The sequence below is a fragment of the Rousettus aegyptiacus genome, unplaced genomic scaffold (genome assembly GCF_014176215.1).
Source record: "Rousettus aegyptiacus isolate mRouAeg1 unplaced genomic scaffold, mRouAeg1.p scaffold_m13_p_10, whole genome shotgun sequence".
NCBI lineage: Eukaryota > Metazoa > Chordata > Mammalia > Chiroptera > Pteropodidae > Rousettus > Rousettus aegyptiacus.
The window spans coordinates 39,722,918-39,740,284 of record NW_023416285.1 but is presented as its reverse complement, the minus strand read 5'-3'; the positions used below and the strand labels follow the sequence as shown (position 1 = coordinate 39,740,284).

The 17,367-nt window shown below is 34.4% G+C and overlaps 1 protein-coding gene across 4 annotated transcripts in view; it reads right to left on the bottom strand.

Moving 5' to 3' along the window:
• The window catches only part of FAM13A (family with sequence similarity 13 member A), a 250,060-nt gene that overhangs the window by 213,737 nt on the left and 18,956 nt on the right, over window positions 1-17,367 (bottom strand). For all 4 annotated transcript variants that reach the window (XM_036227706.1, XM_036227705.1, XM_016161037.2 and 1 more), the window contains exon 2: window positions 612-801. Coding sequence is in view for 3 of the 4 variants with exons in the window: in XM_036227705.1 (XP_036083598.1) it covers window positions 612-801 (190 nt within the window). In the remaining variant the exon portion in view is untranslated. The remainder of the gene's footprint in view (window positions 1-611; window positions 802-17,367) is intronic.

The following is a 17,367-nucleotide window of genomic DNA, read 5'->3' as shown; positions in this document are numbered from 1 at the left end:
GCTCTCAATAATAAACAGATATAATTTACCCTTTTATGATGCAATGCACTGTTACTCTCCAATTGTTTAATATACTTAATTTTATCACTCCAAAAATAAATAACACCTGCCCCCAAAGTAGGCTATATATCACCTTTTTTGGTATCCTCACTGAGCATATGAAGGCAATCAAAGCATTCAATAAGCCCATGGCTGACCTTACTTGAGAGAGATACCCCAAAAGTGTTCTATTACATTAAAAATGATTACCTATCAGTCGAAATATAATGAATCAAGAGAGCTCAGTAGTAATATCAGAACAGTGTATTTTATTTTAGCACTTAAAATTAGGAAACATTTCAAACTAGAAACCTCAATAAGAGATTGCTCCATGGTAAATTAAATTAATATTGTCAATATAACGTTAAGTGGTAAGTATGCTTTTAATGTCCTTTTAAAAAGTCAAGGGAATGCACTTTAAAAGGGAAAATTATGTTTTCCAATAACTTCATATTTTAATTAAGGTGTTTTAGGTAATATTTCAATTATATTTTATGAAGCAATTTACACAAAAACATTCTCCTCATAGGCCAGAACTGTAAAAAGAACAGTTAAAACAAAACTTGACTTACCATGCTTTGTCAAGTACTCCACTATATTCCCCACAATAGCTGGAATGCCATTCTCGGTGAGCCCCCGCTGTTGGAGGTCTTGGAGACTAACTCCAAATAACTTTTTATAGGTAGAAGTCTTCTGCTCATTTAGTGGCACTGCCACTATCTTTTTCACATCTTCTTTCAGCCGAACAGTTGCTTTACTTTGCTTAAAAGAGCGTAAGAAAAAAGAGCAGTCAGTCATATTTACCACAGGAGGTTGCATAGTTACGACAGAAACACCTGGATTTAAATGTGTGTGGAGACAGACAGCAGTGATCTTCACTTATTTTCACTTCAGCTCAAAATCTCTCACATGTTTGCTCTGTATCACCAATGGCGCTCACTGATACCACGGTTAAAAGGAGTAAAAAATAATGAGAAATCTAAAGCCACAACTTAACTGTAGCTAAGAGAGGGAGCAATGCACTGCAGTTACTAAGATATAGTACTACAGTAACCAAGGGGTGTGACTCAGAAGTACCTGGTTAACAGGCAAATAAAACATTTATAAGAATGCCAAAACTCTATGCAGATCCCGAAAAAAATAAGAGGTTTCTAAAGACAAAAAATTATTTTAAGTAGCTTTAATTTAAAATGTTAGAAAAATATATATAAATGTAGAATGAACATTTCTCATATTTGATTACATCTGTGAATACTGGTAGTATTTTGGAGCACATAAAATCAACTCAATTCTCTTTGAGGTTCAAAATATAATATCTCTGATTCAAACAGCACTATTTCAGGTAGTCACAATTTTAAAAGTTTCAACAAGACTGTACATATTATAAAAAGAGAATGTAGCTTACATTCAATTAACTCAAGTTACCAACGCAATGAAAAATCCATACAAATTTGTTTCTTTAACAGAAATCTGTCTCCCAAGAAAGTATTTTAAAACAAATTTTAATCTAGTTTCACATAATTAAATGTGGGCTTTTAAAAAAGCTTCTAGCCTAAATAAATGTTATATATTTGTAAATCTAAACACTAAAAAGAAAGATGGCAAAATAGAAACTTTTATGTGGGGATAGAGGCAGTAGATTGTAGGAAAAATCGCTTAAAGAATAAATGTAAAAACTAACCAAAGTGTATATGTTACAAGTATAAGCAGCTGTAACAACCTAAAAGTAGAAACACTACTTACATTTTAGAATTGAGGAAACAAAGATCAGCGTTAATAGTCATAGAACCAGTAAGAAGAAAATGTTATTCAGTTATAAGTCCATGTTTCCCTTTTTAATTTAGATTTATATTAATGTTATAGTGCAATCTGCACATAATTGTAGTAACAAACTATGATAAATGCTGTATGTAATCCAAGACAATTATACAAAGTTAATTCTATAATCTTGATTTTAAGTAGCGTCCCTGTAATTTAAATTTAATTTTGAATTTTATGATCTACAGAGTCAGACCAACTTGCATTAAAATATTTGCATCTTTAATAGGCCATATTTGAAAGCCAGATTTACTTAATGAAAATTTGGCAAATGTAAAGTTACTAAATAGACCTAGCATGTATTAATAGTATAGATAAGGCATAGTGTTAGCTACTATAGAGTAGCAGTATGGGCAATAACTATGATTTCTGTTACCAAGGAAATTATGAATTTATTAATTAAGTTAAATTTGTAACATCTAATTTTTTTTCTTATGGGATTAAAAATATATTATATTAATCTCCTTCAACTGAACACATGGGAAATTTCAGTCAACCGGGTATATCTGGTGAGTGAGCAGACAAAAAGTAACCAGTATTAAGGAAACTTTGAAAAGTCTCAAATACAGCATAAAAACAGCTGAGCATATGAGTTAAATTATACAAACTTTTATCTTATATTTATTTTATCTCCTTACAGCATAGTGGTTTAGGGCATGGACTGTGGAACCAGGCTCCTATTTTGAATCTCATTCTAATGTAACTGAACCTTGGACAAATCACTTAAGCAGTGAGCCTGGAAATGGGGATACTACGAGTTCCTACATCACAAGAGTATATGAGGCTGAAACGAGTTCATTAACATAAATGAGAACAGAGCCTGCCCTACTCAGTAAGTACTGATTGTTATAACCGTCATTGTTATCATTATTCTTTTCCTTCCGGAAAATTACTGATTTCTTCTTTTAAAAAAATGTAGGAATACTTAATTCCTATACTCAATGTTTGTGTAGACTGCAGGCTGCTGTTTAAGATGGCAGCATGGTCAAGACATGTTTGGTGACCTAACTATTCTCCATATGTCTCTAATCTCCTAAAATATGACTTTTGAATGATAAAGATAAAATAATTTTGTATTTATGTATCAGAATTCTTCTAGTTTTTATTAGAAATTCTCAATTCTTCTTAGAAATTTGTCTAAGTTTTAGTTTAAAACCTTGAGTGAATGTTCTTTCTATTAATAGTCCCTGATCTGCCTTCTGTCCTTGAGTCAGAATTACAGACAGTAAGTTGCGTCTCCTGTGAATAGTGTAAATAAGCAATCTTGGCATTATGGCTTAGAAAGTTTTCAAGAGACATGTAATTAACCTCACATATTTTGGAGTGATTGCAAATTAAACTAACTATTTACTCAATGTAGAGCCATAGTACATAGCACATTTATATGTAATCATTATAATAAAGGAACATCTGATTATTGTTTTTAATTGGTAAAATAATTTAGGTTAACATTTTTAAAAATGTAAATATTGTTCAAAGACCACTGCAATGAAACAAAACAACTATATTTTCAGAGACATCTGAATCAATTCTTCAGTGGCCAAAAATACATATTATAAAGTTTCGCTCATCTAGCCTACTTGAGGGAGCCCACTAACAGGACACAATATTGATACTAGTAGTTCATACCTAAACTACAATACTACTTCAGCAGTTTATACCTAAAGTATTAAAGATATATAAAAGCTTAGAACAAATATAAACTATCCTTTCTGGTAAGTAATAAATATTTATTAGTTCCTTAGTCATGAAAATATAATTGCGGAAATGAAAATTCCACATTTAAACTGAAAATTCCATTTGTTTTTCATTCTTATACAATGATTACACCACTACCTCTTTATAAATGTCAATATCTACAGAATTTTAGCTTCTCATCAAATATACATCCTACCTTTCTTGATCTAATATAAGCCCCAAATAATAACAATGACTAATTATGGTAATTTGAATCAAAATTAACTGTTTAAACTTTGGTTTGCATATATTCCCATACTGGGGTATTAAACTGCACTTTATGGGGTGTGTACATGTGTAAAAGCAATGTAGGTTCCCACACTGAAAAGACAGAAAGGGTACCTTAAGGTTTTACTGCTAGAACAATCCGTAGAGTCATTTAGTGTTTCTGCTATCACCTTAGGAATAAAGAAACAGGGCTCCCAAAAGCTGTAGTAAATCAGTGAGAAAGGGTTGGGCCTAGAGCCCATATTTTCTGAATTGTATACCAATATTTGTTTTTATAATTAAGCGCTAGTGACTTTGTTTTTCTAAGCCTTTGATTTTGATAGCTAACAACACACACGCACTAGGGCCATAGTGAATCTTTGCTGGTTTTGGGCCACCAAACCTCCACATTCCCTTTTTTCTAATAACAAATTCTGACTGCCAGTAAGGTAGAAATGGAAGTTGTCAGAGGGTACACAACCGTACCCTCGTCGTGAAGAGCTTCGATAAGACTGCCACGCAAAATGGCTGCCCTGCCTTTAGTAAAGGCTGGGCTCAGGGTCCCCACCAGGTAAATCAGACCTTTTTTTTCTGCAGGCCACTGAAGCTTGAGTGGTTTGTCACAACAGAAAAACGGCTGGAGCAAATTCATTCCAGCTGCAGTGCTCCGCAAAATTGTTAGATTAACCATCCGATTAACTCTTGCCACCTGCATCACCAAAGCTGCTATGGTTCTTCAGCTGCTCTTTCTAAGGAACAAGTATCAGAAAGAGCAGCTGAAGAACCATAGCAGGAATAAAGAAACAGGGCATTTTAATACCCTAGTATGGGAATATATGCAAACCAAAGTTTAAACAGTTAATTTTGATTCAATATTTCTGATATTAAATACTAAATAGAGAATACTTTCATCGATCCAGGTGGTGAGCCACTCTATAAAGTTCCAGGAAAGTTTCTTTGGTCTTAATTTTGCTAGACTCCCTTTCTGATCTGTAATACACACACACCCCTCTGATTAATAAAAGTCCTTTTTAAAAATTAAGAATTATCAGTGGAAAGAAAAAAAAAGGGGTTTTGAAAAAATGAAAATCAGAATGATGACTATGGCTAACTTTTATGGAGTGTTTACTGGCTACATCGGTTACAGCTTCAGATGGTTTCAACCATTAAATCCTAACAAAGAAATATTAAGAAGATAAATTTGTAATTCCATTTTACAGAGGCACAGAGGAGTCAAGTAATGTGCTCCAGGTTGTGCAAGGATGTAGTGTAGCCAGGAGTCACCTGGGCAATCCAAGTACAGAGGGCACATGCTGAATGTTGTCTCCAAATAGGAAATGGAGCGAATCAAAAAGCACATGTTGGGGAGTCCAGTGCATTTGCTAGAAATAAAAAATAAAATCCTTTTATGTGTTTTTTTGTCTCCTTAAAATAAAGATATGCTCAGAAATAACATCAATATTTCTGATATTAAATACTAAATAGAGAATACATTCATCGATCTAGTAAATAGCCCGGAGTTTTATAATAGCTAACATGTACTGAGTAATGCTTTTGTGCCAGACTCTGTTATAAGTGCTTTAAAATTAACATCTAAATCTTAACACAAATTAATGAGTAGGTACTCTTACTATTCCCATTGGGACAAGAAAACTACGGCACCAAGAAAAAGCAACTTGCTTGTTTGCACAACTAGAAAGTTTTCGAGCTGGAATGGAACTCCCCGGTGCTCTGGCTCTAGAGCTTGAGATCTTAACCACGACACACCACTGTATTTTCAGACCCAAGGGGAACAACACTACATTCAGCTCTCTGTTTGCAGAGTGTAATACAAAATCAATTTTACACTACTGAAATCAATGGCCTGTATTTCCTTAAGGCAATCTTCCAAGAATTTAAATACCATGAATTTAAGGTGCTTTAAAGGGCAATCAGATTACAATGGTGGTTCAGTTCAGAACTGTGCACTTTAAAACTCTTTGGAATTGGAGCGAGGACTAATATATCTAACCAGGAATGTGTAGAATAGAAGGCCACTCAACCACCAAATAAGAGGGGTGCAAAGAAAGCACAAGATGAACTGGAGACATTTTGTTCCACAAAGGAAGGAAATGATCAAGAACTAATGGGGCATGTCAAAAAGACCCAGGGGCCATCTTAAACAGGCTTCTACTGGCCAAATTAGAGACAGCTGGGACACAGGGAGTAACAATTACAAGTGATAACATTGTATAAATAAAAATTCCTGAATCTACCGTGATACTAAGAAGAATGAAAGGGTTAAAAAGTAAAGATCCTCTTTAAAGAATGCTATAGCTAAAGACATAATGACAGAATCAGAAAATTACCATTTTCTAGAAACCATATAACAAATGATTCCATTAAGGATTATCAGTGGATACCAAATCAGGTGAAAGATTGTTGGAGAACAGGATTTTCACAGCATCAAAGATCACAAGCTATTCACAAGGGGAAAAAAATTATCTTTACAATTGATACTGGGTGTAATCACCTTAAACTCAGAAGATCAAATTAATCATTAGTAATCATGAGAAGAGCTGACTGACATTATGTGTTCCCGATGTGATGCAATGTGCAGAACATACCATTTATCAAGTATTCTTGCCGCAAATGTTTAAACCGATTCTATTCTAGCGTCTAAATTTAACATATAGTTTACAGGAAATGCAGGAGCTAAAAGAATAAGTAAAAGAGACTCTCTGAGGAAACAATTAGACAAATACAGAATGAGGGACATTCTAACAGACAACTAGCCTGAATTCTTCAAAACATCAATGTTATAAAGGAAAGACTGATTCTAGATTTTAAAAAACTAAAATACACAAGCTTCAAATATAACATATGAATCTCGACTGGTTTCTGGTTTAAAAAACAAAAGACATTATCTCTTTGGGACAACTGGGGAAATTGAAATATTTGTTGCATATTAGATGGAGTTATTCTAAATGTTTTAGGTATAACAGCATTGTATAAGAGCTAATTTATTCCAGCTGTAGTGTGTTTCTATTACAAGGTAGATGCTGAAGTATAGGCACTGTCATGTCTTCAAGAACTTTAAAAAATTTCAAGCACAAAGTGTCTATGCATGTATGTATATATGGATGTATATGTTACACATATACACAAACAGAGTGGGCACGGATACAATAGAATGCTAATTTTTAAATCTAGTGGACAGTATATGGTGTAATCATTTTACCATCCTTTCAACTTTTATGAATGCTTAATTTTAATTAATAAAAATGGGAAAAAACCTGTCAAAGAGACTCCCTACTAACAAAGAGCAACACCATTTCTGACAGCACACTGCAATTAAAAAATTAACAGTAGCTATTATGGTACTATCCTTATATAGGGGCACAGACAACAAGTTAACCTGGATAGGGCTAGATCCTCATGACAGATTTCCATTTGAAACTAGGGTACTGGCATTTGAATCCTTGTTTTGACACTGACTTCTCAATGGGAATGTCAGCCTCCTTGGTCAAGTGTGGAGATCTGGAGAGGGGCTCATGTGACAATAGAGAAGGATGACCCGTGGCCTGTGTCCAGCCACATTAGCTCAGTCGACTTAGGGATCACTGGGAAGACAAGAACTTTAGCCAGATTGCCCTCTCATTCATCCTGCTGACCTTATACAAATTTTCATCTATGCCAAGACTGGGTCTGCATCTTATAAAAAAAAGTCATGTACACCAAGATTTGGTTCTCATCTGTTAAAAACTGCAATAACTCTTTTTCTCTCCTTCCTTATTAACAACTGGTTTTGTTTGAGAGAGTGGGACCAAAGCACCCAGTTAAAATACACCACCTTCCTTGCAGAATATCCTTCTAGATATGGATGGTCATGTCTAAATTTGGTCAATAAAATATAAATGGAAGTTGTTAGAACCACCAGAAAAACTCCTTTAAAAGGAGACTCACTTAGTCTGCTTCCCATACCACTGCTTTTTGCTCAGATCACAGATATAATGCCCAACAGCCATCTTCTGACTATGTAGCAACCCAGAAGCTAGAAGGTAAGCTGTAAGGACAGTAAAATGGGGGGGGGGGGGTGGCGGGGAGAGGGGAATTTGCTTCATGATGACATCACAGAGTCTGTCTAGAATACCTGTCCATGGACTTCTTTTACATGGGGGGTGAGGGGAGTCACATTTTTCCTATAATACTGTCAGAATGTCAAGAATTATTTACTAAACATAGTGTTAAATCAAGGAAATCAGAAACATTCTATAAATCAATTTTCCCAAGTGCAGCTCATTAATTTTAAAACTCGAAGCACTTTGTTGGTATGTTATTAGTTATCCTTACATAAACATTTCGTAGCTTTTATATATCACTTATGTGCATTGTAGATCTAAAGAATGGTTCTTAACCTGGAATCCATGGATAATGAATCCATAAAAGTACACAAAACATATTTTTAGAAATTCTAAAGACACAAATGGAAAGATAATCCATGTTCATGGATCAGAAAAATAATTATTGTTAGAATGTCTATACTACCCACAGCAATCTACAGATGTAATGAAATCTCTATCAAAGTTCTAATGGCATTTTCCATAGAAATAAAACAATTCTATAATTTCTATGGAACTACAAAAGACCCCAGGTAGCCAAAGAAATCTTAAGAATAACAAAGCTGGAGGGATCATTCTCCCTGACTTTAAATTATATTACAAAGCTAAAGTTATCAAACCAGTATGGTATTAGCATTAAAAAATGGAACTTTCCATGTAGGGAGCCCAAAAATAAACCCTTACATATACAGTCAATTAACTTATGGCAAAAGAGCCAAGAATACACAATGCAGAAAGGACAGTCTCTTCAATAAATGGTGATGGGAAAAGTGGACAACTACTTCCAAAAGAATGAATTCTGGGCCACTAACACCACACATAAAAACTCAAAATGGATTAGAAACTTGAGTATAAGACCTAAAACCATAAAACTCCGAGAAGAAAACATAGGCAGTAAGCTCCTTGACATCGATCCTGTCAATAACTTTTTGGATTTGAAACCAAAAGCAAAGGCAACAAAAACAAAAATAAACAAATGATCCTACACTAAACTAAAAGTTTTCTACACAGCAAAGGAAGTCAACAAAATGAAAAGTCAACCTACTGATTGAAAGAAAAACAAACCCCAGAAGAAAATGAACAGCTGATTTAAAAGTGGGCAGAATTGACATTTTTTAAAAAGACATAGAGATGGCTAACAGGTATATGAAAAGGTGCTCAACATCACTCATCATCAGGGATATGCAAATCAAAATCACAATTGGGATGTCACCTCACACTTGTTAGAATGGCTATTTTCAAAAAGAAATAACAAGTGTTGGTAAAGGTGTAGAGAAAATGGAACGCTTGTGGGAATGTAAATTGGTATAGCCACTACAGAATACAGTATGTAAGTTCCTCAAAAAAGTAAAAATAGAACTACTATATGACCCAGCAATTTCACTTCTAGGTATTTATCCGATTGAAATGAAAGCACTAATTTAAAAAGATATATGTTCCTCATGTTCTTTGAAGAATTATTTACAATACCCAAGACATGGAAACAAGCTAAGTGTCCACTGATAGATGAATGGATAAAGAAAAGGTGTGTGTGTACATACACACACATGCACACACACACACATATACACTGGAATACTGTTTAGCCATAAGAAAGAATGAAATCTTGCCATCTGTGACAACATCAATGGACGCTGAGGGCATTTTGTTTAAGTGAAATAAGTCCTATAGAGAAAGATAAATACTACATGGTCTCAATTACATGAAGAATCTAAAAAAAAAAAAAAAAAAAAAAAAAAAAAAAAAAAACCACCAAGCTCATAGATACAGAGAATAGATTGGTGGTTGCCAGAGGCAGGGGGTTGGGAGGTAGATAAATGGGTAAAGGGGGTCAAAGGTACAAATTTCCAGTTATAAAATAAGCCATGGGAATGAATGTCCGGCATGGTGACTATAATTAATAATACTCTATTGCATATTTGAAAGCTGCTAAGAGTAAATCTTAAAAGTTCTCAGTATAAGAAAAAAATTTGTAACTACGTATGGTACACATGTGAACTAGATTTATGTGGTGATCATTTTACAACATATACAAATATCAAATCATTATGTTGTATATCTAAAATGTTATATGTTAATTATGCTTCTATTAAAAATCAGAATCTCAAGATACTATAATCTGAAAAACTAAGATCTGGGAACCTAAACACTCACTGGAATTAAAAGTTAGATTTAATTAAGATAAAATTTTTATTTTATATATTTTATATTTTTAAGTATCCTTAAAACTAGATTGCCTTGTATCATGCTTACAAATAAGTTCGACTAATTTCTACAACTTAGACTACAAATGATTAAAATGAGAAGTCTTTATGTTTTTTAGTAGTATTAAAATGTTGAGAAAACTATTAAAATCAAATCCAATAAAAATCTGGTGAATATTATCACTTCTCCTGAAACCACACATAGATTAAGAAGGGGATGAAGAAAAGTAACAGAAGATAGAACAGCTGCGAACTTTAATTTGTGTGTAAGAGCTGCTAAAGGTAAAGATTGGGGAGGAAGCTTACGGCAGACATCACACCAGCACTGTGAGAAGTCTGGAGAGGACCAGTAGGCAATGCAAGGCATTTTCACATGTCTCACAAATATTTATTATCTGTAAGTACACTCTGAGAGGGAGCTTAACAGGGTTCAATTGCTTAGAGGAAGAAGAGAAAGGTGCAGAAAATGCTTACGAAGACCTTAAGGGGGTAGATATCAGAAAGCACCAGAAAAAGACACCACCTAATAGTGGGTACATTACCTTGAAGGGCGAGTTTATGAAGTAAAAACAGTAGAGCTCTCCTGACCCAGGTTACCCATTGAGAGGCAAAGGAGAGATGGGCAAAAAGGAGTCATTTAAGAAAATGGTCCTTTTGGTAGCAACAGAGGGAGTCTCAGGGCTGTGAAACCTGAAAAGCTACCTTGGCATCCCCATCACTACACCCCAAAGGAACCTCTTGCTAATGATACTACAAAAATTTATCTCATTAGAATATGAGTAAGAAAAAGGAACATAAACGGCAACTATACAGAGACAGTACCTTAAAAAAGTATACAAATGCATCACGACTTGAAATAACTCATCAGGAAATGTTGCCAAGAAGCAGATGGAAGGTGTACCCTAACAAAAAGAACTAACAAAAGTGAGTAAGGACACTAAAAGCACAGGCAATGACAGCAAAAGATAAAGTGGATTTCATCAAATTAAAAACTTGTACATCAAAATACATTGTCAGCAGAGTGAAAGGCAAACCACACGAGAAAATACTTGCAAATCATATATCTGATAAGGTATTAATATACAAAATAGGTAAAGAAGTACCACTCGACAACATAAAAACCAAACAACCCACTTCAAAAATGGGCAAAGGAGTTGAATAGACATTTCTCTATTAGACAACATACAAATGGTCAATAAACACATGAACATATGCTCAAGATCATTAGTCATTAAGGAAATACAAATCAAAACCACAGTGATATACCACTTAACACACATTAAGATGGCTATTATAAACACACACACACACACAGAAAATAAGTGGTGGCTAGCTAGGATGTGGAATAACAAACCTGTACTCATTGTAGAGGGAAATGTAAAACAGCACAGCACTGTGGAAAACAAGTGGCTCCTCAAAAGTTAAAGATAAAACTATCATATAACCCAGCAACTTCGCTTCTGGGCATAGACCTAAAGGCACGAACTCAAGCAGATACCTGTACACACCAATGTTTAGGGCGGCATTACACCCAATAGCTGAAAAGTAGAAACCACCCAAATGTCCATCAGCAGATGAACTGGATAAACTAAATGTGGCATATATCTGCAATGGACTATTACTTAGCCTTATAAAAATGAAATTTTGCTACACACTATAATATAAATGAATCTTAAAAATACTACTAAAGTGAAATAAGCCAGACACAAAAGAACAAAAATTGTATGATTCTACTTATATAAGATACCTAGAATAGGCAAATTCATTGAGACAGAAAGCAGAACAATGGTTACCAGGCCCGATGGGAGGGAGGAATGAGGAGAATGGGGAGTTACTGTTTAATGGGTACAGAGTTTATGTTGGAGATAATGAAAAGTTCTGGAAAAGGAAATGGTTGCACAATATTTTAAATGCCACTGACTCGTATACCAAAAAAAAAAAAAAAAAAGGTTAAAATCATAAAATTTATATTATGTATATTTTACTATTTTTTTAAAAAGTTAATGAATCAACCACAATGATGAAAAGATGCCACAAAGCATAAATACAGAAATTTAGGAAAGAAATATTCAGCCAACAGGATAATGAAGAATGGAAACTGGCAGAAATTGCGAAAAGGCAAAAAGGAAATGACAAACATATTTCAGAAGTAAAGAAAGACTAAATTATAGAGACCACAAAGAGAACAGAAACCACTGATGGCCCAGTAAGAGACATAGAGGACATAAACGAGAAAAGCAGATATAACATTAAAAAAAAATCACAAGAATTAGAGCCAGAACTATAGAAAGCAGTTAAATGAGCTCCAACGTATGAGTTATTAGAGTCCCCAAAGAAAAAAGCTACACAATGGAGTAGAATAAAGTTATAATTCACAAAAGTTCAGTTCCAGACCACCACCATAAAGCGACTATGTCACAATAAAGCAAGTCATCATCTTGCTGGTGGAGGATTTTGCCTCCAGTTTGTAAAAATCACATCTGTGAAGCACAATGAAATGAGATGTGCCTGTATATTTTCTCAGAAGGTGGTCAAGCTCCTAACAGCCAAAGAAAGGCAAAAACAATAATGTGGTACCATCTGTCACCCTTTCTATTCATGGAGATTTTTTTAGGAAGAATAGAGAAAATGTTGGTAAGAAAAGATGTAAAGTGATTCGAATTTCTGGAAGGCAATTTGGCAATGCCTGGCAAAATCTGGGGCTTGGTCCCAGGCTGTCCTCCCTCTGGTCATGTCTCCCACCACAGGAGAAAGACAAGTAACAGTGAGTGAGACTCATATCTTATGAAAATGAGACTTTAAGATAGTCACAATACACTATTACATGGAGGAAGAAAAGCATGCTATAAAATTGATGTCAAGTACAATCTATTTTATAACTTTATATGTTCACAGTAAAAAAACTATAATACATAGCAAACATAGTATGCGTTTATTTCTGGGTTATGGAATCTTGGATTGTTCTTGTTTTCTTTTACTTATTTGTACTTCCTAAATTTTCTACATCAGACATGTATTACTATTATACCAAGAACGATAAAAGGTTATTAGAACAAGTTAAATTCTCTATTTAAGAGAAAGTCAAGACCTACTGATTTTCATCGATGCTTGTTTAAAAGGGTCTGCAAATGCTCTCCTAAGAAAAATATGAAAGTAAACAAAATTGTCAAAACAACCATTTCGGGTCTTTGGCAATTAACCAGAGGCAAAATAAATAAATAAAACAAGAACACTTATTCATGAAAAACTGATGAAATTTAGTAAGCTTTTGTGGCCGCATTGCTTGGACCTGCTCCCAACCCTGTCCACCTGCCAGGCTGGGTGGGCACAACAGCGCCAAGACGAGGAACCAAAAGTGAAAACTAGCTTTGGTTCTGGCAGAATTGATTTGGAAGACAGGACAAAAACTCCATATATGTGATAAAGGACTTGTATCCAGAATATATAAGAACTCTTACAACTCAACAAGAACAAACAACACAATACAGAAATGGCCAAAATATATGAACAGACATTTAACCAAAGAAGATATACGGATGGATTATGTGCGTATGAAAAAATGCCTAACATCATTAGTCATTAAGAAGCTGAGACAGCACTAAGAAATTCAACAGAATGACTATTGGGGGGAAAAAAAAGACAATACCATATGCTGTAGGATGTGGAGAAACTGAAATTCTCATACATTGATAATGGGAATGTAAAATCCTACAACCATTTTGGAAAAGACTTTGGCAGTTTCTTAAAACATTGAACATAAATTTATCATATGATCCAGCAATTCTTCTCCTAGGTACTTATCCAAGAGAAATGAAAACAGATATTCACACAGAGTGGTGTACGAATGTTCACAGCATTACTCATACCACCAAAATTGTAAACAATCCAAATGCCTATCAACTACTGAATGTATAAACAAAATGTGATATACCATATATTATTCAGTATCAAAAAGGAATGAAATACTGATACATGCTACAACATGGATGAACCTCAAAAATTTTACACTAAGTGAAAGAAGCCAGTAACGAGAACATATATTGCTTGATTCCATTTATAGCAAATATCTAGAAAAGATAAATGTATAGAAACAAAGCAAATTAGTTGTCTGAGGTTAGGGGTGGGGAGGGGGCAGATAATGGGAACTAACTGTAAATGGGCATAGGGATCTTACTGAGATGATGGAATGTTCTAGTCATTAAACTGTACACTTTCATTAAGTATATTTGTGGTATGTAAATTACACTTCAAAAGAGGTGTTAAAAACAAGAAAAAGTCCACAAGTAATTTTTTGCCAAAATAAGACTTTGTGTTGGTAGAAAGAATACACTAAAATTAATCTGCTTTTGGAAACATTCCACATTCTTCATTATAGTAGCACCCCTTATTCCTTTTCAATAAATCTAGATGAAACAGGTTCTGGGGTGGGTCACTTTTAAGTGATTAGTGAGGCTACACTTAGGTATAAAAAACGTGAAAGCACAGAAACATTTGTGTGCTTAGAATAACCTAGTTTTCTGGAGAAAAGACAGCATTTAACGTTGCTACCAGTAAATCTTTCATTTAGCATTGTTGGCAGTCCTAATGGAGCCAAGGAGGATTCAAACAGAAGAGAATTATTTTGCAGGAGGTTGCTATGAATCAAATTTTAAAAATGCTCTTGGAAAGGAGATGCTTGCTATTGTTTCCTAACAAGTTTAAGCAGAATGTAAAGTCAAAAATAGGATTTTTTAAGTTACAAAGAGTTAAAATTCAGTAAGAGCTACGGTGTTAACCATTTTGTTTTTGGAAAAATTAAGACTTAAATGTGTAGCTTCAAAAACCCAAATGTGCTTAAAACTAATGCTTGCAGGCCTACAAGATTTATTTACAGTGTAAACCACAGAAATAAAACTTGCTGTGACATTATTTACATTTTAACAAATATTAAGGGAATCTTTACAAATTAAGACTGAAAGTAAATTAACTAATTATAAGACAATTTTATATCAAAATTCTCCTTGAACAACTGGTTTTCTTCTAGCACATCTTTTCCACTGCTACTGTCTACAATCATTTTTCCTAGAATGAACCATTTGACTGAATTCTATGGTATAATTTTAAGTAATTTATACATATTTTATGCATTAGAATGGAGTAAAAATTTAGCAATGCTGTAGTAATATTCTAATTTTTTTCTTAAAAAATCCCTACTGTTTTTACAGTGAACAAGACTACACTTACAATTAAAATGTTAACCTTCCCTGGGGGATCTATTTTATTAAGATCATGACATCCTGCCTTCAGCTTTGGCTAGTCCTCCATGTAAAGGAAACCCTAATTGAAGCAAGTACAGTGGGGAAAAAGGCATGTGTGTGTTCAATTTCCAACGGTCTAACAAATGAAAAAGAATAATGGGCTGAGAGCTACAAATTCTGGGGAGTAACACAATGACTCAGAAGCCTAGAACACTGCAAGGGCATCTCACCTTGGAACACTAATTCCATGACGGAATGCCTATGACAGGTTGGCCCATGACCATTCAGCCTTTTCCCTCTTACTTCTGGTGATGGGGCACTGAACACCTCATAAGACAACCAGCTCAAGTTTTCAGACAGTAGAATCTTTAGATACTTCTTTCTACTGGATTGAAACCACCTCATTACATTCTTTTCAGCTGTAGGTCTGCACTTTGAAATTTGTGGGGAAAGTCTATTTCTTTTTACATATTAGACCATGTCAAGTAATTTATATATTCTAATACATACCTGTAAAAGTACTGTAGATATTCAAATTTAATATTAATTGCCTTTATCATTGTAAATCAAACCAATCTTTATTTCTAGACAGAGCTACCATTCTCTGTTCTTTAAGCAGTGTTTATTTTTACTAATTGAATTTTAATAAATACATGTGCTTGATCAAAACTCAAATAATACACAAGAGTTTAAACTGAAAAGTCTTCTTATTCCACCCCTAAGAATTCTTGTTTCCTTACAGAAATTTTCTATGCATAATTAAGGATATATATGTGTTATTTTAAAAGGCAAATATAACTCTACTACTGTGTATACCTTTCTTTTGCTACTTGGTTTATTTGGAGGTCAGATTGGCACATACAGCTGCTTAATATTACATTGCAGAGATACTATAATTGATTTAACTGATCTTATTTAACATTTAGATTGACAGTTCTTGCTACTACATTTCAGCAATGAACATTCTTGCAAACATTTTTACATAACTGTACAAGTACTTGCAAGATAAACGCCTAGAAATGAGATTGCTATCTCAACAAGTATATAAATGACAAATTTTGATATATTGCCACAATGCCCTACAAAGATGCCTCTGCAATTTACATTTGATTGAAAGCATGTGAAAGTGCCTGTTTCCCGTTCTTTCATCATGCTTGGTACTAATTTTTTTTTGAATTTGCCAATATTGATAATTATGAATGAAATTAAACAATTTTCATGTTTATTAGCATTTCTATTTATGTGAACCTCCTGTTCATAAGCTTTGCCCATTTTTTAATTGGGTAGATTAGATGTTTGTCAGCAGCACCTGGGGTTTATAATTGTTTGTTTACATTCAGACATGATAAACATTAAGTAACACAGGATGCTGGGAGTCTGGTAAATCTACCCCATCTTTCCCCCCTTGCTTTGTACTGTGTTTTAAGTTGATTCAATAAATCAGCAACAAGAGTATCTTAATTTGGTGACCTTTTGTGTACTCTGACTACAGCTCCTGCCTACACTATGTGATACATATAAGGTAACTGATGGTACCATGTGGTAAGGCTACAAGGAGCGAGATGCCCAAGTTAGGGACAAGGCTACAAAGGCCTGGATACCCCTGGAACTGCTGCCAGCACCGGGAAGACTTGGGCTAAATCAGGAAGGGTGGACCACTGGGCATTGATTATACCAAGAAAACTGATCCACAAATTCACCAGTCACAGATTTGATACCTGAACTCACCCACGAATAAGAACATCCAGAGTACAAGAATCTACACACGTGTTCTAGGTCCCCTTGTTCTTCATCCAATAGAATATGCTAACTCTTCACTCTTACCCGCCTCTCCTCAAAATGCCCAGATGACACCCTGGACAGCAAAAGGGGCAGGGAATCTGAAAGACTCAGGATTCACCTGAGAGAGCCTGAGTCATCCAAAAGTGGCATTTAAAACTAGGAATGACTAAGACAACATTAATTGGCAACTATAGTTTCCCATTCTGCCTGGGGGTGATTTACTGAGAAAAAAGATTTTATAGT